We start from the raw sequence: 27,789 nt of genomic DNA, 5'->3' as shown, positions 1-27,789 counted from the left end.
GAGGAGATTTACCAGGATACTGCCTGGATTAGAGAGCGTGTTCTGTGAGGACAGGTTGAGCGAGTTTGGGTTTTTCCCTTTGGAGTGAAGGAGGATGAGAAATGACCTGATAGAGGTGTACAAGGTAATAAGAGGCACAGATAGAATGGTTAGCCAGAGAAATTTTCCCAGGGTGGAAATGGCTGACATGGAAGGGCATAATTTTGTATTTGGAGGAAAGTATAGGGGGGAGATGTCAGAGGTATTTTTTTTTTAACAGAGATTGGTTGGTGGATGAAATATGCTGCCAGGGGTGGTGATAGAGGCAGACACATTCGGGACAGTCCTTAGATAGTCACATGGATGTTAGAAACATGTAGGGCTATGTGGAGGGAAGGGTTAGACTTTTCTTGTAGTCGTTTAAAGGGTTGCTACTGTGAGCCTGTACTGTTCCAGGTTTTCTCTGGAGCGACGAAGGCTGAGGGAAGACCTAAGAGAGGTTTCTAAAGCTATGAGAGCTACAGAGAGGGTGCTTCAGTAAGGCGCATCAACCCAAAACGCTAACAATTCCTTTCCTCCCAGAAATGCTGCTTGACCCACTGATTTTGTCCAGCAGATGGTGTGTTGCTGAAGATCAGAGGTTCTTAACTTGGGGTCCACGAATGGATTCCAGGCTGTCCATGAACATGGATGGGGAAAAAAAAATACACCCTTATTTTCACTGACCTCTAACTGAAATTTAGTATTTCCTTCAATGATGAACATTGGCAACAAACCACGGTAGTATTAGCAGTACCTGTGATTGACTCACCTATAGAAATCACAGATATTTTCATATGACATTACAGTTATTACAAATACCTCAAAATATCATTTACGGCACGCTCATCACTACTGCAAAATTCCGGTAGTTACTAGACACGTCGCTAGATTGAAAGTGATCGAAGTCTTCCTCTCTGCAGACACTTGTGCACCGTAGCTGGCCAACTATCCTGCAGCCATGCGCCGAGTCGTCGTCCAGCCACTGAACGGTGAAGTCGCGTGTTTGTGACCTAGACATCTACGTTAATTTTAACTTGCCTATTATTTTAAATGTATCGTCTTATTGCATTAGTCAAGAAGCAGATAAATTACTAAATCGCAAATTGGGTTTGTTTAATATTTTGAGAACTGCATTGAATTGGTTTCTTTTGTAATCCTATGTATTTTACTTTTTTTATTCGAACAAATTATTCTGTGAAGGGGTCCATAGGCTTCACCAGACTGTAAAAGGGGTCCATGGCATAAAAAAAGGTTAAGAACCACTGCTGTAGAAGGAAGGGATTGTTTATTAGAGGGTGGAAGTAAACGGGATGGTTTACTCCAGGGTGGGTGGGCAAAACTACAGGAAGCCTGAAGCACACGGAAAGTGATGAAATGCATCAGAGGTAATGCATGCCCACACCCAGATTCAATTCAGTCTATTCTCATAACTCTGTATGACTAAGAGATAGTTTCTTTTTAAAGTCATATTATTGACATTAGAGAGTCTGAATTACTCAGCCTTCAGTGATTATAAGATAGGAGTCGGAGAAGCTGTGTGAGAGAGAGTGGAGAGGCAAGAGGGAGAGAGTGGAAAAGGGGAAGAGTGGAGAGGAGTAAAGAGGGAGAAAAGCACAGAGGAGAGAGAGGGAGGGGCAGAGAGAGGGGGAAAAGAGAGTGGGAGAGAGTAAGGGGGAGGGAAGGAGAAGGAAGAGTGGGAGAGAGAGGAAGAGGAGGGAGAGTGGCGGAGAAGGGAGAGAGGGAAAGGCGGAGAGGAGAGAGGAGGAAAGGGACAGACAGAGAGGGGAGAGGGAAAGGGGGGGAGCAGAGAGGAAAAAAAAGAGGAGGTGGGAGAGAGAAATGGATGGAGAGGTGTAATGGTGAGCCTGTGGATTATCATCGATTAGAGGACCCGTGATGCTGTGCCAGTTGTATCCTGTGATATTGGCTGCACTACTGATTTCGACAGGTAAGGTTTGTCTTTGAAGATGTGTCTTTTGCCTTGTTCAGTCCTATAGGCCCTTCAGCCCACTGTCAATACTGACCCACCTAAACCTGTCCCATTTCTCAGCATCTGTGACTTAGCTGTTCTAGCACTGGTTTGGATAATTCTCTGTCTCGTGAGCACTATCACCCCACCCCCTTAGCCAGCACGGTCCAGTCTCTAACCTCCCCCTTGCCCACCTCCCAGTGAGAGAATCCCCTCTGAGATCTCTTCTACCCCTCTTAGCCTTCATGCCAAAGTCACCTGTGTGGTTGTGGATGCGCCTTCTCTGCGGAAACTGTATCTGACAAACTTGCTGGTGATAGTGGAGACCATTTAGCCCGTTGAATCTGTGCTGGATTACAGAGAGCAGCAGCAGCAGCAGATCTCCATGTCTCACACCCCACTATGTGAATCTGTACTTTTATATAGTAAATGGCAGGATCATGAGGTGCTGAGAGATCTTGGGGTGCAAGTCCACAGCTCCCGGAAAGTGGCGGTTAAGGAAGGCGGACTGTATACTTGCCTTATCGGTTGGGGCTGAGTACAAAAACCGGGAAGTCATGTTGCAGTTGTATTGAATTTGGAGTGTTGTGTGCGTTTCTGGGCACTCCATTACAGGAGGGGTTTGGGGGCTTTGGAGATGCAGAAGAGGTTCACCAGGATGTTGCCTGGATTAGAGGACATGAGCTGTAAGGAGAGGTTGAACAAAGTTGCGTTGTTTTCTCTGGAGAGACAGAGGCTGAGACAAGGACTAGGAGCAGAATTGGGCCATTTGGCCCATTGAGTAGCTCCTCTATTCAATCATTGCTGATTTATTTTCCCTCTCATCTGCATTCTCTTGCCTTCTCTCCATCACCTTTGACTCCATGGTAATCTAGGAACCCATCAAACTCTGTTTTAAACTGACCCGATGATTTAGCCTCCACCACCATCTGTGGCAATGAATTACCCTGATTCATCACTCTCCTAATCTCTGTTCTAAAGGAACATCCCTGAATTCTTAGGCTCTGCCCTCTGGTCCTTGGCTTCCTCATTATAGGGAACATCCTCCCCATATCCACTCTATATAGGCCTTTCAATATTGGATAGCTTTCACAGAGGGATAGAGGTTTATAAGCTTATGAGAGATAGAGTAGATGGCCATTAACTTTTTTTCCCCAGGGGAAGAAATGTCTGATACCAGAGGGCATGTATTTAAGGTGAGGGGGGAAAGTTTAAAAGAGATAAGTGGGGCAAGATTTATTTTTAAGCAGAGTGGTGGGTGTCTGGAATATCCTGCCGGGGTGGTGCAGGGGGCAGATATGACAGTGACATTTTTCTACAGGCACGTAAACAGTGAGGAATGGAGAGATATTCTATGTGCAGACAGATGAGATTAGATTAAACTGGAGTCATGGTCAGCACAGACATGAGGTTTGGTGCTGGTCATGTTTGGGGAGGTTCACCCAGATCTGGTGTTACTGGATGGGAGATGGACAAGACTCTGAGCTCCATCCCAACCTGACTTCAGTCTGGCCAAAACAGGGCCCAACTCAACACGTTATTTCCAAAATTAAACCCACATCTGCATCTGTAACCCCTCTGGCCCCCATACCTCTCCCCACTTCTGTGACCCCACTGGTTCCTACATCGGTTCTCGTCCCTATAATCCCCTCCAGCCCTACACCCCTCCCTGTCTCTGTAAAAAATCTCCATCCCCTAAACTCTTCCCTGTAATCACCTTTAGCCTCTACACCCCTCCCTGCCTCTGTAACCCCCTCTAGTCCCTACACCCCTTTCTGACTCCGACCCCACTCCAATCCCTACACCCCTCCCCTTCTCTGTGACTCCTCCAGCCTCTATACCCCTTCCTGTTTCTGTTATCCCGACAACCCTCCCTGTCTTTGTAACACCATCCATCCTCTATTCCCTCCCAGTCTATGTGACCCCTCCAGCCTACACTCCTTCCCGTCTCTGTAAACCCCCTCCGTCTACTACACCCTCCCCATCACTGTAAAAACCTCTGTCCCTTACATCCATCCCTGTCTCTGTGATTCCCTCCAGTCCCTACACCCTTCCCGATCTCTGTAAACCCTTCTGGTCCCTGTGCCCCTCCTTGACTATGTGACCCCCCCCACCTCCAAGCACTACACCCCTCTCCATCTCTGTGATCCTCTCCAGCCCTTACACTCCTCCTCTTCTCTGTAAGCCCTCCAGCCATACACTCCTTCCCGTCTCTATAACTGCCTTAGGCCCTGCACCCCACCCCTTCTCTGTGACTCCCTCTGGCTCCTCCACCCCTCCCCATATCTGCGACACCCTCTGGCCCCTACACCCCTCCCCATCTCTGTGACCCCCTCTGGCACCTACATCCCTCCCTGTCTCTGTTATGCAGTGATATTCAATGTTAATTATTTTTGGGAGAGTTTAAAAATATCACAGTAATGAACCTTATTGTCATTCTGTGCGTGACAGGGTCAAAGGTATGCATGGCATGGAATTTACACAGTATTCTCAGTGTAAATGTTATTTATTGCACACAATGCAGAGGAATGAATCAGGCTCTGACAGGTGGGGACAGAGTTCACGGAACGTGGGCACAAAGGGTTCGGGCTCAGCAGGGAGGCAGAGTTCAGCAGCTTGCTTAGTGAAGTGAACGACTGCTGCCTGACAACGTGGTAGCTTGAGAGATTGTGAAGACAGACAGCATGAGGAAGACTGACAGAGAATTACAGTCAGGTTCATTATCTCCAGCTTATCACGTGAAATATGCTGTTTACTGCAGCAATACAGTACAAAGATGAAATTACTGCAATTACAAACTAAATACATATACAGCACAAACGAAGTCATATTCATGACTCATGGACCATTCAGAAATCTCATGGTGGAGGGGAAGGAGCTGTTCCTGGATCATCGATTCAGGGTCTTCACACTCCTGGACCTCCTCACTGATGGCAGTAAATTGAGATGTATTTATCACATGCAAATCAACACATGCGTCATTTGTTTTCACGACAAACACACCCAACGTTGTGCTAGGGGCAGATCAAAAGTGTTAACACACATTCTGCCTCCAACATAGCATGGCCACAACACAACACTCAACAAAACAACAAGCTTGTGCATGTACATATTAAGAAAGAGGATGTGCAGTGGTTTCTGGAAAGTATTAAGTTGGATAAGTCACCGGGACTGGATGAGATGTACCCCAGGCTACTGTGGGAGGCGAGGGAGGAGATTGCTGAGCCTCTGGCGATAACCTTTGCATTATCAATGCAAAGAGGTTCCGGAGGATTGGAGGGTTCCGGAAGTTGTTCCATTATTCAAGAAAGGGAGTAGCGATAGCCCAGGAAATTGTAGACCAGTAAGTCTTACTTCAGTAAGCTGATGGAGAAGATCCTGAGAGGCAGGATTTATGAATATTTGCAGAGGCATAATATGATTAGGAATAGTCAGCATGGCTTTGTGAAAGGCAGGTGATGCCTTATGAGCAAAACATTTGCCAAGGTACCCCATGCAAGGCTTATTGAGAATGTAAGGAGGCATGGGATCAAAGGGGAAATTGCTTTGTGGATCCAGAACTGGCTTGCCCACAGAAAGCAAAGAGTGGTTGTAGACAGGTCATATTCTGCATGGAGGTCGGTCACCAGTGGTGAGCCATGGGGATCTGTTCTGGGACACCCTACTCTGTGATTTTTATAAGTGACCTGGATGGAGAAGTGGAGGGATGAGTTAGTAAATTTGCTGAAGACACAAAGATTGGAGGTGTTGTGGATAGTGTGGAGGACTGTCAGAGGTTACAGTGGGATAGTGATAGGATGAAAAACTGGGCTGAGAAGTTAGCAGATGGAGTTCAACCCAAATATAGGTGGTTAATTTTGGTAGGTCAAATATGATGGCAGAATACGAGGGGTGATTGATAAGTTCATGGCCTAAGGTAGAAGGAGTCAATTTTAGAAAACCTAGCACACTTATTTTTCAACATAGTCCCCTCCTACATTTACACACTTAGTCCAGCGGTCATGGAGCATACGGATCTTGGACCTCCAGAAAGTGTCCACAGAGGGAGTGATTGATAAGTTTGTGGCCTAAGGTAGAAGGAGATGAGTTATACAGCTCTCTCTATATGCACATGTAGATAGATCAACTCTCTGAGTGATTATGCAGGAAGTTTGAAGTTAATAACTCATCAGTTAATAATGCATCAGGGGTGATTGATAAGTACGTTACCTAAGGTGGAAGGAGATGAATTATTAACTTTAAGCTTTCTGCATAATCACTCAAAGAGTTGACCTGCATGTGCATGGAACGAGAGCTGTTTAACTCATCCCCTTCCACCTTTGGCCACAAACTTATCAATCACCCATCTGTGGACACTTTCCGGAGGTCCCAGATCCGTATGCTCCACGATCGCTGGACTAATGATAGGAGGGGACAATGCTAAAAAATAAATGTGCTGGGTTTTCTAAAATTGACTCCTTCTACCTTAGGCCAGGAACATATCAATCACCCCTCATATAGCATTAATTGTAAGATTCTTTTCAGTGTGGAGGATCAGAGGGATCTTGGGGTCTGAGTCCATAGCACACTCAAAGCTGCTATGCAGGTTGACCCTGTGGTTAAGAAAGCATATGGTGAATTGACCTTTGTCAATCGTGGGATTGATTGTAGGAGTCGAGAGGTAATGTTGCAGCTGTGCAGGACCCTGCTCAGACCCCACTTTGAGTACTGTGCTCGGTTCTGGTCGCCTCACTATAGGAAGGATGTGGAAACCATAGAAATATGCAGAGGAGATTTACAAGGATGCTGCCTGGATTGGGGAGCATGCCATAAGAGAATAGGTTGCGTGAACTCAGCCTTTTTTCCTTTGAGCAATGGAGGACGAGAGGTAACCCGTTAGAGGTGTATAAGATGATGAGAGGAATTGATTGTGTGGATTGTCAGAGGCTTTTTCCCAAGGCTGAAATGGCTAGCGCAAGAGGGCACAGTTTTAGGTATATGGAAGTAGGTACAGAGGAGATATCAGGGGTAAGATTTTTATGCAGAGAGTGGTGAGTGCATGGAATGGCCTGCCAGCGATGATGGTGAAGGCAGATATGACAGGGTCTTTTAAGAAACTGCTGGACAAGTATATGGAGCTCAGAAAAATAGACGGCTATGGGTAACCTTAGGTAATTTCTCAGGTAAGGACATGTCCGGCAGAGCTTTGTGGGCCGAAGGGCCTGCATTGTGCTGGAGGTTTTCTATGTTTCTAACAACAAAACACGTCTAGTTCCTCCCTCCAACTCACCCAGCCAGGCCATCGTCTCCGTTCAGTGTTCAGTGCACTTGAACTCATTGACATCGGGCTTTCTACTTCCCCAATGAACTTAGGCCATTAAACCATAAGACATTTGAGCAGAATTAGGCCATTTGGCACATTGAATCTGCTCTGTCATCTGATCACACCTGCTCCATTTCCCTCTCAACTCCATTCTCCTGCCTTCACGCCATAACCTTTCACACCCTGACTAATCATGAACCTATCAATCTTAGCTTTAAATGCACCCATTTACTTGGCCTCCACAGCCACTTGTGACAATGAGTTCCACTTATTCACTACCTTCTGGCTAAAGAAATTCCTTCTCATCTCTGTTCTAAATGGATGACCCTCTATTCTGAGGGTGTGTCTTCTGGTCTTAGACACGCCCACTATAGGAAACACCCTTTCCACATCCACTCTATCTAGGCCTTTCAACATTTGATAGGGTTCAGTGAGGTCACCCACCTCTCATTCTGCTGAATTCCAGTGAGTACAGGCCCACAGCCTTCAATCGCTGCTCCTATGATAACCCTTTCATTCCTGGAGTCATTCTTGTGAACCTCCTCTGAACCCTCTCCAATTTCAGCACATCCTTTCTTAGATAAGGGGCCCAAAACTGTTTACAACACTCCAAGTAATGCCTCACCAGTGCCTTATACAACCTCAGCATTATATCCTTGCTTTTATATTCTGGTCCTCTTGAAATTAATGTTAACATTGCATTTGCCTTCCTAACCACTGATTCAATCTACAAGTTAACCTTTAGGGAATCCTGCACAAGAACTCCAAAAATCCTTTGCACCTTGGATTTTTGAATTTTCTCCCCATTTAGGAAATAGTCTATGTCTTTATTCCTTCTACCGAAGTACATGACCTTACAATTGTCGACACTGTATTCCATCTGCCACTTCTTTGCCCACCCCTCTAATCTGTCTAATTCCTTCTGCAGCCTCTTTACTTTCTCAACATTACCTGCCCACCACCTATATTTGTATCATCCACCAACAGGGCTACAAAGCCATCAATTTCATCTTCCAAATTGTTGACATACAACATAAAAGGAAGCAGACATAACACCAACCCCTATGGAACACCACAAGTCACTGGCAGCCAATCTGAATAGGATCCATTTATTCCCACTCTTTGCCTCCTGACAATCAGCCAATACTCTATCCATGCAATATCCATTGTGCAACCACCAACTGCAACTCCAGCCTTGAACTCCGGGCCGGGTCTTTATGTGCTGCTGTTGTGACTCCCGTCTCCCCTTCCCCCACCACCACTCCGCAGCCCCGTCTTCCTCAGATCCCACCGTCAACTCCTGGGCCCTCAGAGGCTCCATCTTCCTCTCACCCCAACCCTCCCGTCTCCACTGACACCCCCAGCCTCCCCCCTCCCCCCTCTGATCCCAGCTCTCATCCGTGCCGGGTCTTTACCATCCCCTCCGACCTTCAACTGTCGGAGGCAGAACGCTCTGTCCTCAGTAAGGGCCTCACCTTTGTCCCCCTTCGCCCACACCTCAGCGAGTTCCGTGTTCGCCACGATGCGGAACTTTTCTTCCGCCGTCTCCATCTCCGAGCCTACTTCTTCGGCAAGGACTCTTCCACCCCCACCGCTGACCCCTTCTCCCGTCTTCAACCCTCCTCTTCTTCATGGACACCCCGCTCTGGTCTTCTGCCTGCTCTGGATCTCTTTATTGCCAACTGCCGACGGGACATCAACCGTCTTGACTTCACCGCACCTTGTCCCCATTCCAACCTCACTCCTTCGGAACGCTCTGCTCTCCACTCCCTCCGCACTAATCCTAACCTTATTATTAAACCCGTTGATAAGGGGGGTGCTGTTGTAGTCTGGCGTACTGACCTCTACCTTGCAGAGGCACAGCGACAACTCGCAGATACCTCCTCTTATTTACCCCTCGATCGTGACCCCACTAAGGAGCACCAGGCCATTGTCTCCCACAGTATCACCGACTTTATCCGCTCAGGGGATCTCCCATCCACTGCTACCAACCTTATAGTTCCCACACCCCGCACTTCCCGTTTCTACCTCCTACCCAAGATCCACAAACCTGCCTGTCCTGGCCGACCTATTGTCTCAGCTTGCTCCTGCCCCACCGAACTCGTTTCTGCATACCTCGACACGGTTTTATCACCCCTTGTTCAATCCCTTCCGACCTATATTCGTGACACTTCTTACGCTCTTAAACTTTTCGATGATTTTAAGTTCCCTGGCCCCCACCGCTTTATTTTCACCATGGATGTCCAGTCCTTATATACTTCCATCCCCCATCAGGAAGGTCTCAAAGCTCTACGCTTCTTTTTGGATTCCAGACCTAATCAGTTCCCCTCTACCACCACTCTGCTCCATCTAGCGGAATTAGTCCTTACTCTTAATAATTTCTCCTTTTGCTCCTCCCATTTCCTCCAAACTAAAGGTGTAGCTATGGGCACCCGTATGGGTCCTAGCTATGCCTGCTTTTTTGTTGGGTTTGTGGAACAATCTATGTTCCGTGCCTATTCTGGTATCTGTCCCCCACTTTTCCTTCGCTACATCGACGACTGCATTGGCGCTGCTACCTGCACGCATGCAGAACTCGTTGACTTTATTAACTTTGCCTCCAACTTCCACCCTGCCCTCAAGTTTACCTGGTCCATTTCTGACACCTCCCTCCCCTTTCTAGATCTTTCTGTCTCTGTCTCTGGAGACAGCTTATCCACTGATGTCTACTATAAGCCTACTGACTCTCACAGCTATCTGGACTATTCCTCTTCTCACCCTGTCTCTTGCAAAAACGCCATCCCCTTCTCGCAATTCCTCCGTCTCCGCCGCATCTGCTCTCAGGATGAGGCTTTTCATTCTAGGACGAGGGAGATGTCTTCATTTTTTAAAGAAAGGGGCTTCCCTTCCTCCACTATCAACTCTGCTCTTAAACGCATCTCCCCCATTTCACGTACATCTGCTCTCACTCCATCCTCCCACCACCCCACTAGGAATAGGGTTCCCCTGGTCCTCACCTACCACCCCACCAGCCTCCGGGTCCAACATATTATTCTCCGTAACTTCCGCCACCTCCAACGGGATCCCACCACTAAGCACATCTTTCCCTCCCCCCCTCTCTGCATTCCGCAGGGATCGCTCCCTACACAACTCCCTTGTCCATTCGTCCCCCCCATCCCTCCCCACTGATCTCCCTCCTGGCACTTATCCGTGTAAGCAGAACAAGTGCTACACATGCCCTTACACTTCCTCCCTTACCACCATTCAGGGCCCCAAACAGTTCTTCCAGGTGAGGCATCACTTCACCTGTGAGTCGACTGGGGTGATATACTGCGTCCGGTGCTCCCGATGTGGCCTTTTATATATTGGTGAGACCCGACGCAGACTGGGAGACCACTTTGCTGAACATCTACGCTCTGTCCGCCAGAGAAAGCAGGATCTCCCAGTGGCCACACATTTTAATTCCACATCCCATTCCCATTCTGACATGTCTATCCACGGCCTCCTCTACTGTAAAGATGAAGCCACACTCAGGTTGGAGGAACAACACCTTATATTCCGTCTGGGTAGCCTCCAACCTGATGGCATGAACATCGACTTCTCTAACTTCCGCTAAGCCCCACCTCCCCCTCGTACCCCATCTGTTACTCATTTTTATGCACACATTCTTTCTCTCACTCTCCTTTTTCTCCCTCTGTCCCTCCTAATATACCTCTTGCCCATGCTCTGGGTCACCCCCCCCACTTGTCTTTCTTCCCGGACCTCCTGTCCCATGATCCTCTCGTATCCCCTTTAGCCTATCACCTGTCCAGCTCTCGGCTCTATCCCTCCCCCTCCTGTCTTCTCCTATCATTTTGGATCTCCCCCTCCCCCTCCAGCTTTCAAATCCCTTACTCACTCTTCCTTCAGTTAGTCCTGACGAAGGGTCTCGGCCTGAAACGTCGACTGCGCCTCTTCCTATAGATGCTGCCTGGCCTGCTGTGTTCACCAGCAACTTTGATGTGTGTTGCTTGAATTTCCAGCATCTGCAGAATTCCTGTTGGTTGCTCTATCCATGCTGGTATTTTTCCTGTAATACCCTGGGCTCTTATCTTGTTTAGCAGCTTCATGTGTGGCACCTTGTGATATGCCTTCAGAAAATTCAAGTATGCAGCATCCACCTTTTCTTCTTTGTCTATCCTGCTTGTTATTTCTTCAAAGAATTCCACCAGATTTGTTGGGGAAGAATTTCCCTTGAGGAAACCATGCTGACTTTGGCCTATTTTGTCATATGCCTCCAAGTACCCTGAAACCACTTCCTTAACAACCGACTCCAACATCTTCCCAACCACTGAGGTCAGGCTAACTGGACTATAATTTCTTTTCTTCTGTCTCCTTCCCTTCTTGAAGAGTGGAGTGACTTTTGCAATTTTCCTGTCCTCCAGAACCATGCCAGAATGTAATGATTCCACTGGGCAACAAAGAGTTTGCTTCTTGAATATTTTTGAGTGTATCCCATGGATTTTGGGCTACTGATCATGAAATTTCCCCATCACACACCATTTTAATTAATTGTCTATATTTTTATTTCAGTTCATAATTGAAGTCAATTAAAATTTTGCCCACTATGTTAGCTGAAAAGTTTTCTATCTTGTTCAGGAGTGCCTGGGCATGCTTAGGCAGAGCAGATGCTGCATGGCAGAACAGGTTTTAGAAAGGCTACAAAAGCATCACGCACACATCATTCTATGCATTGTGTTTACATGTCTATCGGTTTGCAATCACAATGAGTCCATTCACTATGTGCTTTCAGGAGTATTTGTGACAGCAAAATGTCACGCCAATGTTGCAACAACCACAATACTTAGTTATATTTGTGGCGAGCATACGATTAAATCTCAAAAACGAAACATGACTCCTTCTATTAAGAAAGTCTATGCGCTCTACTTTGGATGTAAAATTGGTGACCAAGCTGAAACCTGGGTTCCTTACATTTGTTGTACAACATGCACTGTCAATCTTAGAGCTTGGCTCGGAGCGCAAAAGTATCATATGCCAGGATGCTACTTCTGTCTGATCAGTCTGGCTGAGTTCTCTGCTAAAAACAAGAAATCCATTGAATACCCCAAACTCCCTTCAGCCATGAGACCTATGCTGCATGATGATAGTCTTCCAGTACCGAAGCCACTAGAGACATGGAATCCAGAGGAGGCAGATGAAGGTACTATGATGCACAAGCCAGGAATAGAAAATGACACTGATACTGATACAGATTTTGAAGCCTTCATGTCATGTGAGCCTCATCTGATAATCTGAGTTAACGACCTGGTCAGAGTCTTGGATCTGTTGAATTCAAGACTGCAAGGATGGAATCTTTTGTCACTAGGCACAAAAATCTCTGTGAAGGATTTTGAAATTTGACACAGATGTTTCCCAGAATAACCAATGCTAATATTAAGGAAGGCATTTTTGTTGCTTCACAAATCAAACAGGCGACTTGAAGAACTTCTAGTGTGACGGGAGAAAATCACAGTAATTTTGTTGAAAATTTTCTTGGCAACTGCAGAGTACCAAACTATGTGAAGCTGGTTGACAACATGCTTCAAGCACACAAAACCATAAAGTGTAACATGTCACTGGGGACTCATTTTCTGTATTCCCAATTAGACTTCTTCCTTTCAAATCTTGGTGCTGTCAATGACGAGCGTGGTGAAAGGTTTCACCAGGACATTGCATCATGGAGAAACAGTATCGAGGCAAAAGGAATCCATCATTGGTGGCTGATTATCATTGGATACTTAAGTGAGAAGCCTCAGACACTGAGTAAAAACAAAAAATCATTGACAAAACAATTTCAGCTTAGTTGAACTATTGTAAAACATCAACACTGCAATTAAATGCTTTACATTCAAAGAAAGTTGATTTCTTGTTTCTCCAAACTCGTATGTGATGCTAGTAGCCCGAAATTCAAATTGTGTTCAGCTTCAAGCATGCTATCATAACCACAAAATACTTCTGAGGAAGCAGCACTTTCAAAAAGATTTGCTATCCAGTGTTCTTAAAAGATTGTTTCTAATGTCTTTGCAATCTCTTCAGCTACATCTTTTAGAATCCTGGTGGGTGGTCCATCTGGTTCAGATGGCTCATCTAATTTCATACTTTTCAGTTTCCCAAGCACTCTCTCCCTAGTATAGCAACTGCACTCACGTCTGCCCTTTGATACTCTTGAACATCTGTCACACTTCTAGTGTCTTCTACAGTGAAGACAGATGCAAAATACTTATTCAGTTTGTTCACCTTGTCTCCTGTTATTATTTCTCCAGCAGTCAAATATTTACCCTCACATATCTTTTTCTCCCCATATATCTGAAAAACGTTTGGTGTCATTTTTGATATTATTGGCCAGCTTACCTTCATATTTCATTATTTTCCCAATTATGGTTTTTATAGTTGCCGTCTGTTGATTTTTGAAAAGTTCTCAAACCTCTAACTTCTCACTGATTTTTGCTCTATTATATGCCCTCTCTTTTGCTTTTATATTGGCTTTGACTTCCCTTATCAGCCGCGGTTGTCAAGCCTTGAGAATACTTCCTCTTCTTTGGGTTATACCTATACCAGAAACTCCAGTAATTTTTGCTTTGCCATGATCTCTGCTAATGTCCTCTTCCAGTCAGCTTTGGACAGCTAGCTCCTATCTCATGCCTCTGTAATTCCCTTTACTCCAATGTAATACTGATACATCTGACTTTAGCTTCCCCCTCTCAATTTACTGGGTGAATTCTATCATACTCTGATGACTGTTTCCTAAGTGCTCTTTTATCCAAAGTTCCCTAATCAAATCTGGTTTACTACACAACACCTAATCCAACACCCAATGAATCAGGGTCTTTTTACCTTTGTAGTTTCTTAATTCTTATAGGCATCCGTTAGTCTTGTGAGACAATGGATTTGCGCCTTGGAAGTTTTCTAGGACGCAGGCCTGGGCAAGGTTGTATGGAAGACCAGCAGTTACCCATGCTGCAAGTCTCCCCTCTCCACGCCACCGATGTTGTCCAAGGGAAGGACATTAGGGCCCATACAGCTTGGCAATGGTGTCGTCGCAGAGCAATGTGTGGTAAAGTGACTTGCTCAAGGACACACATGCTGCCTCAGCCAAGGCTCAAACCAGCGACCTTCAAATCACTAGACGAACGTCTTAACCACTTGGCCATGCGCCAACACTTCTTAATTCTACCCATAAGGATTCTACATCTTCCAGTCCTATGTCACCTCTTTCTATAAATTTGATTTCATTTTTTACCTGCAGAGCCACTCCTCTTCCTCTGGCTACCTGCCTGTCCTTTCAATAGATTGTGTATTCAATAGACAATAGACAATAGGTGCAGGAGTAGGCCATTCGGCCCTTCGAGCCAGCACCGCCATTCCCTGTGATCATGGCTGATGATCCACAATCAGTATCCAGTTCCTGCCTTATCCCCATAACCGTTGATTCCGCTATCTTTAAGAGCTCTATCCATCTCTTTCTTGAAAGCATCCAGAGACTTGGCCTCCACAGCCTTCTGGGGCAGAGCATTCCATATATCCACCACTCTCTGGATGAAAAAGTTTTTCCTCAACTCCGTTCTAAATGGCCTACCCCTTATTCTTAAACTATGGCCTCTGGTTCTGGACTCACCCATCAGCGGGAACATGCTTCCTGCTTCCTGTGGAGGGGTGGGTTAGTGAGTGGAAGTGTTGATCAGCTGTACTGTTTGGGGAAAGTAATTGTTTTTGAGTCTGGTGGTCCTGGTGTGGATGCTATGTAGCCTCCTCCTTGATGGGAGTGGGACAACAGTCCATGCTCAGGGTGGATGGGATGATGTTACTGGCCCTTTTCAGGCAGCTTTCTGTATGGCAGGTAGGCAGGTGCCGGTGATGAGATCCATATAAAACCTAGCTATCTGCACAGTATACAATATATCACAGGCTGTAAACTTTGGTCAGAGTACAGTGTACAGTTCTAGTCACCCCATTATAGGAAGGATGGGGGCAACATGCACATAAAGCTGGAGAAACTTAACAAGTCAGGCAGTATTTATGGAAAACAATAAACAGGCAATGCTTCCAGCCAAGACACTTCATCAGGACTGGCAAGAAAAGGGATAGAAGCCATAATAAAAGCTTGGGGGGAAAGGAAGGAATACAGTCTGGCAAGATCCTTTCCAACTGGATGAAGGGTCTTGACCCAAAATGTTGACTGTATTCGGCTCTATAGAAGCTGCCTAACCTGCTGAGCTCCTCCAGCACTTTTTGTGTGCTGCCTAAGATTTCCAGCATCTACAGAACCTCTTAAGTCACAGAGAGAGTCTGAGGGTTTTGGAGAGGGTGCAGAAGAGGTTCACCGGGATGTTGCCTGGATTAAAGGGCAGGAGATGTAAGGTGAGGTTGAACCAGCTTGTGCTGTTTTCTCTGGAGGCTGAGGGAAGAGCTAATGGAAGATTATAAGATTATGAGAGGCACAGATAGAGTGGACAGAAATATCTACTACTAGAGGACACGTATTTAAGGTGAGAAGGGGTAAGGTAAAAGGAGATGTGCAGGGAAAGTTTTCTTTTATGGCTGAGGATGGTATACAAATTGATGTAGCATGTAGTGAGACTGTGAGAAAGGACAGGGAGTTCTTAGGGCAAAATTGCAGACAGTGGAATGGGTTCAAGTGTGTCTTTAAACAAAATAGTAGGCTCAGCAGTTTGGAAAAATGAGGGTAATGTAAAGGGGAAGCAGAATGCAGAGGAGAGGTTACAGAAGATTTATAGGAGAGATTTATGGTAGCTTACTGCTAAGCCCACTAGGGGAAATAAGTAAAAGGGAATAAATTTAAAAAAAACAGCAAGTTTAGACTGAGATAAGAATTTAACTTCCAGCAGCATTGTAGCAAAATTGATAAGGGTGACGAATGCTGGACTGAAGGTATTATACTTGAATGCACTCGGTAGACGGATCTTGTAGTGCAGTTAGAGGCTGGCAAGTGTGACGTTATAGCATCACTGAAAGAAGATCATAGCTGCAAACTGCACCCCCTGGACAAGGATACATGTTGTATTAAAAGGGTAGGCAGAGGGAGTGGTGTGTCTATATCGGTAAAAGTGAAATCAAATCCTCAGAAAGAAGTGATATGGCATTAGAAGTAGAACACTTGTGGGTAAAGTTATGAAATGACCCTGATGAGAGCTATATACAGACCTTGCTGCCTGACCTGCTGAGTTCCACCAAAATTTTGTGCGTGTTGCTCTAGGTTACCGGCATAATCTCTGTGTAAACAAAGGGTGGGGCTGCTGATTTATCAAAGAATCATGTCCAGTGTCTCGTGACGTGACAATACATAGATATCAAATGGCTGTTAAAGGGTGTAACAAAAATATTGCTGGCTACACTCCAGTTTAAGGTGAAGGTCCAGTTCCACCTTTTGGGTGTGGGAAAAGGTTCTCTGGGATTGGACGGATGGTTCCCTGGGTTTGAGCTGGGGGCGTTTGTTGGGGGAGTGTTCCTCAGGGGCCCAAGGTGTCTGTTTCTGCCTACTGTCCGGGTGGGATACGTACGAGGGACCTTGTCACATTCCACAGTGGGGGGGGGTGCTGCTGAATGAACTGGAAGGGGCAAGTGAGGGGTTGGGTCAGGGTATGGAGGAGTGAGGGAGGTATAGGAAGAGCTCAGGGGAAGTGGAGTAAGAGGATTTAAGGAGGGGTCAGGGAGATGCAGAAGTAGGGTCAGAAGAGGGTATTGGACTGAAGCAACCAAATGGGAAAATCTTACTGTCAAGCTCACTGCAACACTTGTAAATAAAAACAGACACACCAAGACCCCCTGTAAATACAGACACACTCTCCGGGACCCCCTGTAAATACAGACAGACTCCCCGGGACCCCTGTAAATACAGACACACTCCCCGGGACCCCCTGTAAATACAGACACACTCCCCGGGACACCCTGTAAATACAGACACACTCCCCAGGACACCCTGTAAATACTGACACACCCACGTGACCCTCCCCCCTGCAAAAACAGACATGCTCCCTGGGATCCTCTGTAAATACTAACACACTCCCCAAAACCCTCTGTAAATACTGACACTGTCTAGGGGACCCCCTATAAATAATCACACACTAACCGGGATCCTCTGTAAATACTAACACACTCACTGAGCCGCTGTAAATACCAACACACTGCATGAGACTTCCAGTAAATACTGACACACTCCCTGGGATCCCCTGTAAATACAGGCATACTCCGTGGGACCCCGGTAAATAGTGACATGCTCGCTGACACCCCGGTAAATGCTGTCACGCTATGCGAGACATCCTGTAAATATGACACACTCCCCAGGGTCCCCCTGTAAATACCCACTCACTCCCCGGGACCACCTGTACATATCAACATGCTCCCTGGGAACCCCTGTGGATAGCAATTCACTCCCCAGTACTATGTATATATCGGCGTGTTCCCCAGGAATGCTTGTAAATACTGACAGATTCCTCGGAACCCTCTGTAAATCCTAACACACTCTGTGAGGGTCGAACGGATTCCATGGGGCACCTGGTAATTACCGACACATTCACTGGGACCTCCTGTAAGTGGAGACATGCTCCATGTGACCCCCACTGTGAAAACTGCCACACACCCCCGAGACCCTCTGAAAATTCTGATACACTCCCCGAGACCCCCTGTAAATACTAACACACTCCCTGAGATCCCCTGTAAATACTGACACACACCCCGAGACCCTCTGTAAGTACAGACACTCCCACTGAGAACACCTGTAAAAACAGACACACTCCTCCAGAGCCTGCGTAACTACTAACACACTCCCTGAGATCCCCTATAAATACCAACATACTGCCCAGCATCCTCTGAAAATACTGATACACTCCCTGGGACCTTCTGTAAATACTGACACACTCCCCGAGATCCCCTATAAATACCAACATACTGCCCAGCATCCTCTGAAAATACTGATACACTCCCTGGGCCTTGACACACTCCCCGAGATCCCCTGTAAATACCGACACACTCCACGAGACACTGTAAATACTGACACAGTCCCCAAGACCCCTGTAAATACTGACTTACTCCCCAAGACCCCTGTAAATAATAGCACACTTACCGGGTCCCCCTGTAAATACCGACACACTACCCAGGACCCACTGAAAATATGAAAATCACTCCCAGGGATCCCCTGTAAATACTGACACACTCCCCAAGACCCCTGTAACTACTGACACACTACACGGGACCCCTCGAAAATGTGAAACACACTACACAGGGTCCCGCTGTAAATACAACACACTCCCCAGGGTCCTCCTGTAAATACCAACTCACTCCCCAGTACAAGATCTATATTGACATGCTCCCTGGAAACCCCTGTACATACAGACAAATTCCTCGGAATCCCCTGTTAATCCTAACACACTCCATGAGGATCCAATATAATCACCAACAGATTCCGTAGGGCACCTTGTAATTACCAACACACTCACTCGAACCCCCTGTAAATCAAGACACACTCCATGTGGCCCCCACTGTGAATACTAACACACTCCCCGGGACCCTCTGTAAAGACCGATACGCTCCCCGAGTTCTCCTGTAAATTCTGACACACTCTCTGAGATCCGCTGTAAATACTGACACACACCCCATGACCATTTGTAAATACTGATACACCCACATGACTCTCTGTAAATACAGGTACACTGAGACCCCCTGTTGATACTGCACGCTCCCCAGGACCCTCTGTAAATACAGACACACTCACTGAGACCACCTGTAAATAACAACGTACTCCGCATGATCCTCTGTAAATACTGATACACTCCCTGAGACCCTCTATAAGTACAGACACACTCACCAAGACCACCTGTAAAACAGCAACACTCACAACAGGCTGGAGGAACTTAGCAGGTCCGGCAGCATCCGTGGAAAAGATCGGTCGACGTTTCGGGCCAGAACCCTTCGTCAGGACTGTAGGGAGAAGGGGCAGAGGCCTGATAAAGAAGGTGGGGGGAGGGTGGGAAGGAGAAGGCTGGTAGGTTCCAGGTGAAAAACCAGTAAGGGGAAAGATAAAGGGCTGGGGGAAGGGAGGCAGGGAGGTGATAGGCAGGAAAGGTGAAGAAGGAAAAGGGGAAAACACAATGGGTAGTAGAAGGAGGCAGAACCATGAGGGAGGTGGTAGGCAGCTGGGGGAGGGGGCAGAGAGACATAGGGATAGGGGAAGGGAGGGGGAGGGAATTACTGGAAGTTGGAGAATTCTATGTTCATACCAAGGGGCTGGAGACTACCTAGACGGTATATGAGGTGTTGCTCCTCCAACCTGAGTTTAGCTTCATCATGGCAGTAGGGGAGGCCATGTATGGACATATCTGAATGGGAGTGGGAAGCAGAGTTGAAGTGGGTGGCTACTGGGAGATCCTGTCTGTCTTGCGGACGGAGCAGAGGTGCTCGACGAAGCGGTCCCCCAATCTGCATCGGGTCTCACCGATGTATAGGAGGCTGCACCGGGAGCACCGGATCAATAGATGACCCCAACAGACTCAGAAGTGAAGTGTTGCCTCACTTGGAAGTACTGTTTGGGGTCCTGAATGGTGGCAAGAGAGGAGGTGTAGGGACAGGTGTAGCACTTGTGCTTACAGGGATAAGTGCCAGATGGGAGGTCCATGGGAAGGGACATGTGGACCAGGGAGTCGCGGAGGGACCGCTCCCTGTGGAAGGTGGAGAGGGGTAGAGAGGGGAAGATGAGCTTAGTGGTGGGGTCCTGTTGAAGGTGGCGGAAGTTGCAGAGGATAATGTGTTGGATCGGGAGGCTAGTGGGGTGGTAGGTGAGGACAAGGGGAACTCTGTCCCTGTTGTGGTGGCGGGAGAATGGGGTGAGAGCCAAAGTGCGGGAAATGGAGGAGATGTGGGTGAGGGCATCATTGATGACAGCAGAAGGGAAACCACGATCTTTAAAGAAAGAGGACATTCGAGATGTCCTGGAACGGAAAACCTCATCCTCGGAGCAGATGCGGCGGAGACGGAGGAACTGGGAATAGGGAATGGCATTTTAACTGGGAATAGGGAATGGCAGTTTGAGTCTGTTGGGGTCATCTATTGCATCCGGTGCTCTCGGTGCGGCCTCCTCCACATCGGTGAAACCAGACGCAGATTGGGGGACCGCTTCGTCGAGCACCTCCGCTCCGTCCACAAGACAGACAGGATCTCCCAGTAGCCACCCACTCCAACTCTGCTTCCCATTCCTATCCAGATATGTCCATACATGGCCTCCTCTACCACCATGATGAGGCTAAACTCAGGTTGGAGGAACAACACCTCATATACCGTCTAGGTAGTTTCCAGCCCCTTGGTAAGAACGTAGAATTCTCCAACTTCCGGTAATTCCCTCCCCCTCCCTTTCCCTATCCCTATGTCTCTCTGCCCCCACCCCCAGCTGCCTACCTCCTCCCTCTTGGTTCCGCCTCCTTCTACCACCCATTTGTGTTTTCCCCTATGCTTTCTTCACCATTCCTGCCTCCCTTCCCCCACCCCTTTATCTTTCCCCTTACTGGTTTTTCACCTGGAACCTACCAGCCTTCTCCTTCCCACCCTCCCCCCACCTTCTTTACAGGGCCTCTGCCCCTTCCCTCTAAGTCCTGACGAAGGGTTCTGGCCCGAAACATCGACGATGTTTTCCACGGATGCTGCCTGACCTGCTGAGTTCCTCCAGCATGTTGTGAGTGTTCCTTTGACCCCAGCATCTGCAGATTATTTTGTGTTTACCTGTAAATACAGACTCACTCCCTGGGACACCCTGTAAAGATAGACACACACACACACACACACACACACACACACACCGGGACACCCTGTATGTACTGACTCAATCCTCTTGGCCACCTGTAAATACTGATTCACCCACGTGACACCCCTGCAAATACAGACACACACCACGAGACCCCCTGTTAGACCATAAGATATAGGAGCAGAATTAGGCCATCTAGCCCATCGAGTCTGCTCTGCTAATCCTTTTTTCGATCTCCTCCTCAACCCCAGTTTCCAGCCTTCTCCCCATAATCTTTGATGGCATGTCCAATCAAGAACCTATCAATCTCTGCCTTAAATACACCGAATGACCTGGCCTCCACAGCTGCACGTGGCAACAAATTCCACAAATTCACCACCCTTTGGCTAAAGAAATTTCTCCACATCTCTGTTTAGAAAGGGTGCCCGTCTATCCTGAGGCTGTGCCCTCTTGTCCTACACCCTCCCACCATGGGAAACATCCTTTGCACGTCTACTCTGACTAGACTTTTGAACATTCAAAAGGGTTCAACAAGATCCCTCCTCATCCTTCAGAATTCCAGCGAGTACAGACCTGGAGCCATCAAACGTACCTCGTATGACAACCCTTTCATTCCTGGAATCATCTCTGTTTCCAATGTCAGCACATCTTTTCCAAGATGGGGGGCCCAAAACTGTTCACAATACTCAAAGTGAGGCCTCTCCAGTGCCATATAAAGCCTCACCATCACATCCTTGCTCTTGTATTCTTGAAATGAATGCTAACTTGGCAGGGTGTTCTACACAAGGACTCCCAAGCCCCTCTCAGATGCCTTGATTTTCTCCTGGTTTAGAAAATAGTCCGCACATTTATTTCTACTACCAAAGTTCATGACCATACATTTTCCGACATTGTATTTCATTTGTTACTTTCTTGCCCATTCTCCTAATCTGTCCAAGTCCTTCTGCATTCTACCTGTTTCCTGAACACTACCTGCCCCTCCACCAATCTTCATATCATCTGCAAACTTGGCAACAAAGCCATCTACTTCATCATCTAAATCATTTATATACAGCATAACACCCAACTCCGACCCCTGCGGAACACAACTAGTTACTGGCAGCCAACAAGAAAAGGATCCTTTTACTCCCATTTGCTGCCTCCTACCAATCAGCTAATGCTCTGACCATGTTAGTCACTTTCCTGTAATACCATGGGCTCTTAACTTGGTAAGCAGCCTCATGTGTGGCACCTTGTCAAAGGTCTTCTGAAAGTCCAAATATACAACATCCACTGCATCCCCTTTATCTATCCTATTTGTAATCTCCTCAAAGAATTCCAACAGATTCAACAGGCAGGATTTTCCCTGAAGGAAGCCATGCTGACTTTGTACTAACTTGTCCTGCGTCACCAAGTACTCCACCATCTCATCCTTAACAATTGGCTGTAACATCTGCCCAACTACTGAGATCAGGCTGACTGGCTTATAATTTCCTTTCCACTGCCTTCCTCCTTTCTTAAAGAGTGGAGTAACATTTGCAATTTTCCAGTTGTCTGGCACCATGCCAGAATCCAATGATTTTTTGAAAGATCATTTCTAAATGCCACCCACAATCTCTAACGCTACTTCCTTCAGAACCCTAGGGTGCAGTTCCTCTGGTCTGGGTGACTTATGTACCTTTAGGTCTTTCAGCTTTTGGAGCACTTTCTCTCTTGTAACTGTACCCACTTCTCTTCCTTTACACACTACATCAGGCATATTCCACAGTAAAGACTGATGCAAAATACTCATTTAGTTCAGCAGCTATCTCCTTGTCCCCCATTATTATTTCTCTTGCCTCATTCTCTAGTGGTCCAAAATCCACTCATTTCTCTCATATTTTTAACAGACTTGAAAAAACTTTTAATATCCACTTTGGTGTTATTTGCTAGCTTGCTTTCATATTTCAATTTTTCCTTGTAATGATTTTTTTAGCTGCTCTCTGTAGGTTTTTAAAAACTTTCCAATCATCTATCTTCCCACTAATTTTTGCTTTGTTGTATGCCCTTTCTTTTACTTTTACAATAGCTATGACTTCCCTTGTCAGCCAGGGTTGTACAATTTTACCATTTGAGTATTTCTTCATTGTTGGAATACACATGTCCTGCACCTTCCTAATTTTTCCCAGAAACACACACCATTGCTGCTCTGCTGACATCCCTGCCAGCAGCTCCTTCCAATTTACTTTGGCCAGCTCCTCTCTCATACCACTGTAATTTCCATTACTCCACTGAAATACTGCTATATCAGACTTTACTTTCTCCCTGTCAAATTTCAAGTTGAACACAATCAATTGGTGATCACTGGTTCCTAAGGGTTCTTTTACCTTAAGCTCCCTAGTTGCCTCCGGTTCACTAGATAACACGCAATCCAGTGTAGTTCATCCCCTAGTAGGCTCATACTATCAATACTGACACACTCCCAATGACCGTCTGTAAATACTGACACACCTATGTGACCCCCTGTAAATACTGACAGACTCCCTGCGATCCCCTGTAAATACTGACACATTTTGCAAGACCCTCTGTAAGTACAGACACACTCACTTGGAGCACCTGAAAAAACAGACACACTCCACAGGAAAACACCCTCCCGCACCCCCCCCCCCCGGTAAATACTAACACACTCCACAGAATACTTTGTAAATACCAACTCACTCTCCGAGACCCCCTGTTAATACTGCACACTCTCTGGGAACCTCTGTAAGTAGAAACACGCTCCCTGTGGCCATCTGTAAATATAGACACACTCCCCGGGATCCCCTGTAAATACAGACACACTCCCAGGATCCCCTGTAAATACTGACACACTCCCCGGGACTTCCTGTAAATACAAACAGTCTCCCTGGGACCCCCTGTAAATACTGACACACTCCCCAGGATCCCCTGTAAATACTGACACACTCCCCAGGACCCCCTGTAAACAGTGACACACTCCACGAGACACCCTGTAAGTACAGACACACTCCACGAGACCCCCTGTAAATACAGATACACTCCCCAAGACCACTGTAAATACTAGACACTCCCTGGGACCCCCTGTAAATGCAGACACACTCCCCGGGACCCTCTGTAAATACAGACACACTCCCCGGGACCCCCTGTAAATACAGACACACTCCCCGGGACCCCTGTAAATACAGACACACTCCACGAGACCCCCTGTAAATCCTGACACACTCCCCAGGATCCCCTGTAAATACTGACACACTCCCCGGGACCCCCTGTAAATACAGACACACTCCCCGGGCTCTCCTGTAAATACAGACACACTCCCCGGGATCCCCTGTAAATACAGACACACTCCCCGGGACCCCCTGTAAATACAGACACACTCCCCGGGACCCCTGTAAATACCGGCACACTCCCTGGGACACTCTGTAAATACTGACACACTCCCCGGGACCCCCTGTAAATACAGACACACTCCCCGGGCTCTCCTGTAAATACAGACACACTCCCCGGGATCCCCTGTAAATACTGACACACTCCCCAGGATCCCCTGTAAATACTGACACACTCCCGGGAATCTCCTGTAAATACAGACACACTCCCCGGGACCCCCTGTAAATACAGACATATTCCCCCGGTCCCCTGTAAATACAGACATATTCCCCCGGACCCCCTGTAAGTACAGACACACTCCCCGGGACCCCTGTAAATACTGACACACTCCCCGGGACCCCCTGTAAATACAGACATATTCCCCCGGACCCCCTGTAAATACTGACACACTCCCCGGGACCCCCTGTAAATACAGACACACTCCCCGGGACCCCCTGTAAATACTGACACACTCCCCAGGATCCCCTGTAAATACTGACACACTCCCCGGGACCCTCTGTAAATGCAGACACACTCCCCGGGATCCCCTGTAAATACTGACACACTCCCCAGGACCCCTGTAAATACAGACACACTCCCCGGGACCCCCTGTAAATACAGACACACTGCACGAGACACCCTGTAAATACAGACACATTCCCCGGGATCTCCTGTAAATACTGACACACTCCCCAGGACCCCTGTAAATACTGACACACTCACCGGGATCCCCTGTAAATACTGACACACACCCGGGGATCTCCTGTAAATACAGACACACTCCCCGGGACCCCCTGTAAATACAGACACACTCCCCGGGACCCCCTGTAAATACAGACACACTCCCCAGGACCCCCTGTAAATACTGACACACTCCCTGGGACCCCCTGTAAATACAGACATATTCCCCCGGACCCCCTGTAAATACAGACACACTCCCCGGGACCCCTGTAAATACAGACACACTCCCCGGGACCCCCTGTAAATACTGACACACTCCCAAGGACCCCCTGTAAATACAGACACTCTCCCCGGGACCCCCTGTAAATACAGACACACTCCCCAGGACCCCCTGTAGATACTGACACACTCCCTGGGACCCCCTGTAAATACAGACACACTCCCTGGGACCCTCTGTAAATACAGACACACTCCCCTGGACCCCCTGTAAATACAGACACACTCCCCGGGACCCCCTGTAAATACAGACATATTCCCCCGGACCCCCTGTAAATACAGGCACACTCCCCAGGACCCCCTGTAAATACTGACACACTCCCCGGGACCCCCTGTAAATACAGACACTCTCCCCGGGACCCCCTGTAAATACTGAGACACTCCCCGGGATCCCCTGTAAATACTGACACACTCCCCGGGATCCCCTGTAAATACAGACACACTCCCCGGGACCCCCTGTAAATACTGACACACTCCCCGGGAACCCCTGTAAATACTGACACACTCCCCAGGACCCCTGTAAATACAGACACACTCCCCGGGAACCCCTGTAAATACAGACACACTGCACGAGACCCCCTGTAAATACAGACACACTCCCCGGGATCTCCTGGAAATACAGACACACTCCCCGGGATCCCCTGTAAATACTGACACACTCCCCGGGATCCCCTGTAAATACTGACACACTCCCGGGGATCTCCTGTAAATACAGACACACTCCCCGGGACCCCCTGTAAATACAGACACACTCCCCGGGACCCCCTGTAAATACAGACATATTCCCCCGGACCCCCTGTAAGTACAGATACACTCCCCGAGACCCCTGTAAATACAGACACACTCCCCAGGACCCCCTGTAAATACTGACACACTCCCCAGGACCCCTGTAAATACAGACACACTCCCCGGGACCCCTGTAAATACAGACACACTCCCAGGATCCCCTGTAAATACTGACACACTCCCCGGGACTTCCTGTAAATACAAACAGTCTCCCCGGGACCCCCTGTAAATACTGACACACTCCCCAGGATCCCCTGTAAATACTGACACACTCCCCAGGACCCCCTGTAAACAGTGACACACTCCACGAGACACCCTGTAAGTACAGACACACTCCTCGAGACCCCCTGTAAATACAGATACACTCCCCAAGACCACTGTAAATACTAGACACTCCCTGGGACCCCCTGTAAATGCAGACACACTCCCCGGGACCCCCTGTAAATACAGACACACTCCCCGGGACCCCTGTAAATACAGACACACTCCACGAGACCCCCTGTAAATCCTGACACACTCCCCAGGATCCCCTGTAAATACTGACACACTCCCCGGGACCCCCTGTAAATACAGACACACTCCCCGGGCTCTCCTGTAAATACAGACACACTCCCCGGGATCCCCTGTAAATACAGACACACTCCCCGGGACCCCCTGTAAATACAGACACACTCCCCGGGACCCCTGTAAATACCGGCACACTCCCCGGGACACTCTGTAAATACTGACACACTCCCCGGGACCCCCTGTAAATACAGACACACTCCCCGGGCTCTCCTGTAAATACAGACACACTCCCCGGGATCCCCTGTAAATACTGACACACTCCCCAGGATCCCCTGTAAATACTGACACACTCCCGGGAATCTCCTGTAAATACAGACACACTCCCCGGGACCCCCTGTAAATACAGACATATTCCCCCGGTCCCCTGTAAATACAGACATATTCCCCCGGACCCCCTGTAAGTACAGACACACTCCCCGGGACCCATGTAAATACTGACACACTCCCCGGGACCCCCTGTAAATACAGACATATTCCCCCGGACCCCCTGTAAATACTGACACACTCCCCGGGACCCCCTGTAAATACAGACACACTCCCCGGGACCCCCTGTAAATACTGACACACTCCCCAGGATCCCCTGTAAATACTGACACACTCCCCGGGACCCTCTGTAAATGCAGACACACTCCCCGGGATCCCCTGTAAATACTGACACACTCCCCAGGACCCCTGTAAATACAGACACACTCCCCGGGACCCCCTGTAAATACAGACACACTGCACGAGACACCCTGTAAATACAGACACATTCCCCGGGATCTCCTGTAAATACTGACACACTCCCCAGGACCCCTGTAAATACTGACACACTCACCGGGATCCCCTGTAAATACTGACACACACCCGGGGATCGCCTGTAAATACAGACACACTCCCCGGGACCCCCTGTAAATACAGACACACTCCCCGGGACCCCTGTAAATACAGACACACTCCCCGGGACCCCCTGTAAATACTGACACACTCCCCAGGACCCCCTGTAAATACAGACACTCTCCCCGGGACCCCCTGTAAATACAGACACACTCCCCAGGACCCCCTGTAGATACTGACACACTCCCTGGGACCCCCTGTAAA

The 27,789-nt window shown here is 47.8% G+C and overlaps 1 protein-coding gene across 2 annotated transcripts in view; it reads left to right on the top strand.

Annotated features, from left to right (window-relative positions):
• Positions 1 to 1,726: 1,726 nt before the first annotated feature.
• The window catches only part of LOC134350219 (hepatic and glial cell adhesion molecule-like), a 45,451-nt gene continuing 19,388 nt past the window's right edge, over positions 1,727 to 27,789 (top strand). The window contains exon 1 of one of the 2 annotated variants that reach the window (XM_063055220.1): positions 1,727 to 1,969. In XM_063055220.1, the coding sequence (XP_062911290.1) occupies positions 1,918 to 1,969 (52 nt within the window). In that variant the 5' untranslated portion in view covers positions 1,727 to 1,917. The remainder of the gene's footprint in view (positions 1,970 to 27,789) is intronic. The other variant, XM_063055219.1, reaches the window with a different exon arrangement.

This window comes from Mobula hypostoma, chromosome 8 (genome assembly GCF_963921235.1).
Source record: "Mobula hypostoma chromosome 8, sMobHyp1.1, whole genome shotgun sequence".
NCBI lineage: Eukaryota > Metazoa > Chordata > Chondrichthyes > Myliobatiformes > Myliobatidae > Mobula > Mobula hypostoma.
The sequence above is the reverse complement of the archived record's forward strand: the minus strand, read 5'-3'. Positions and strand labels throughout refer to the sequence as shown.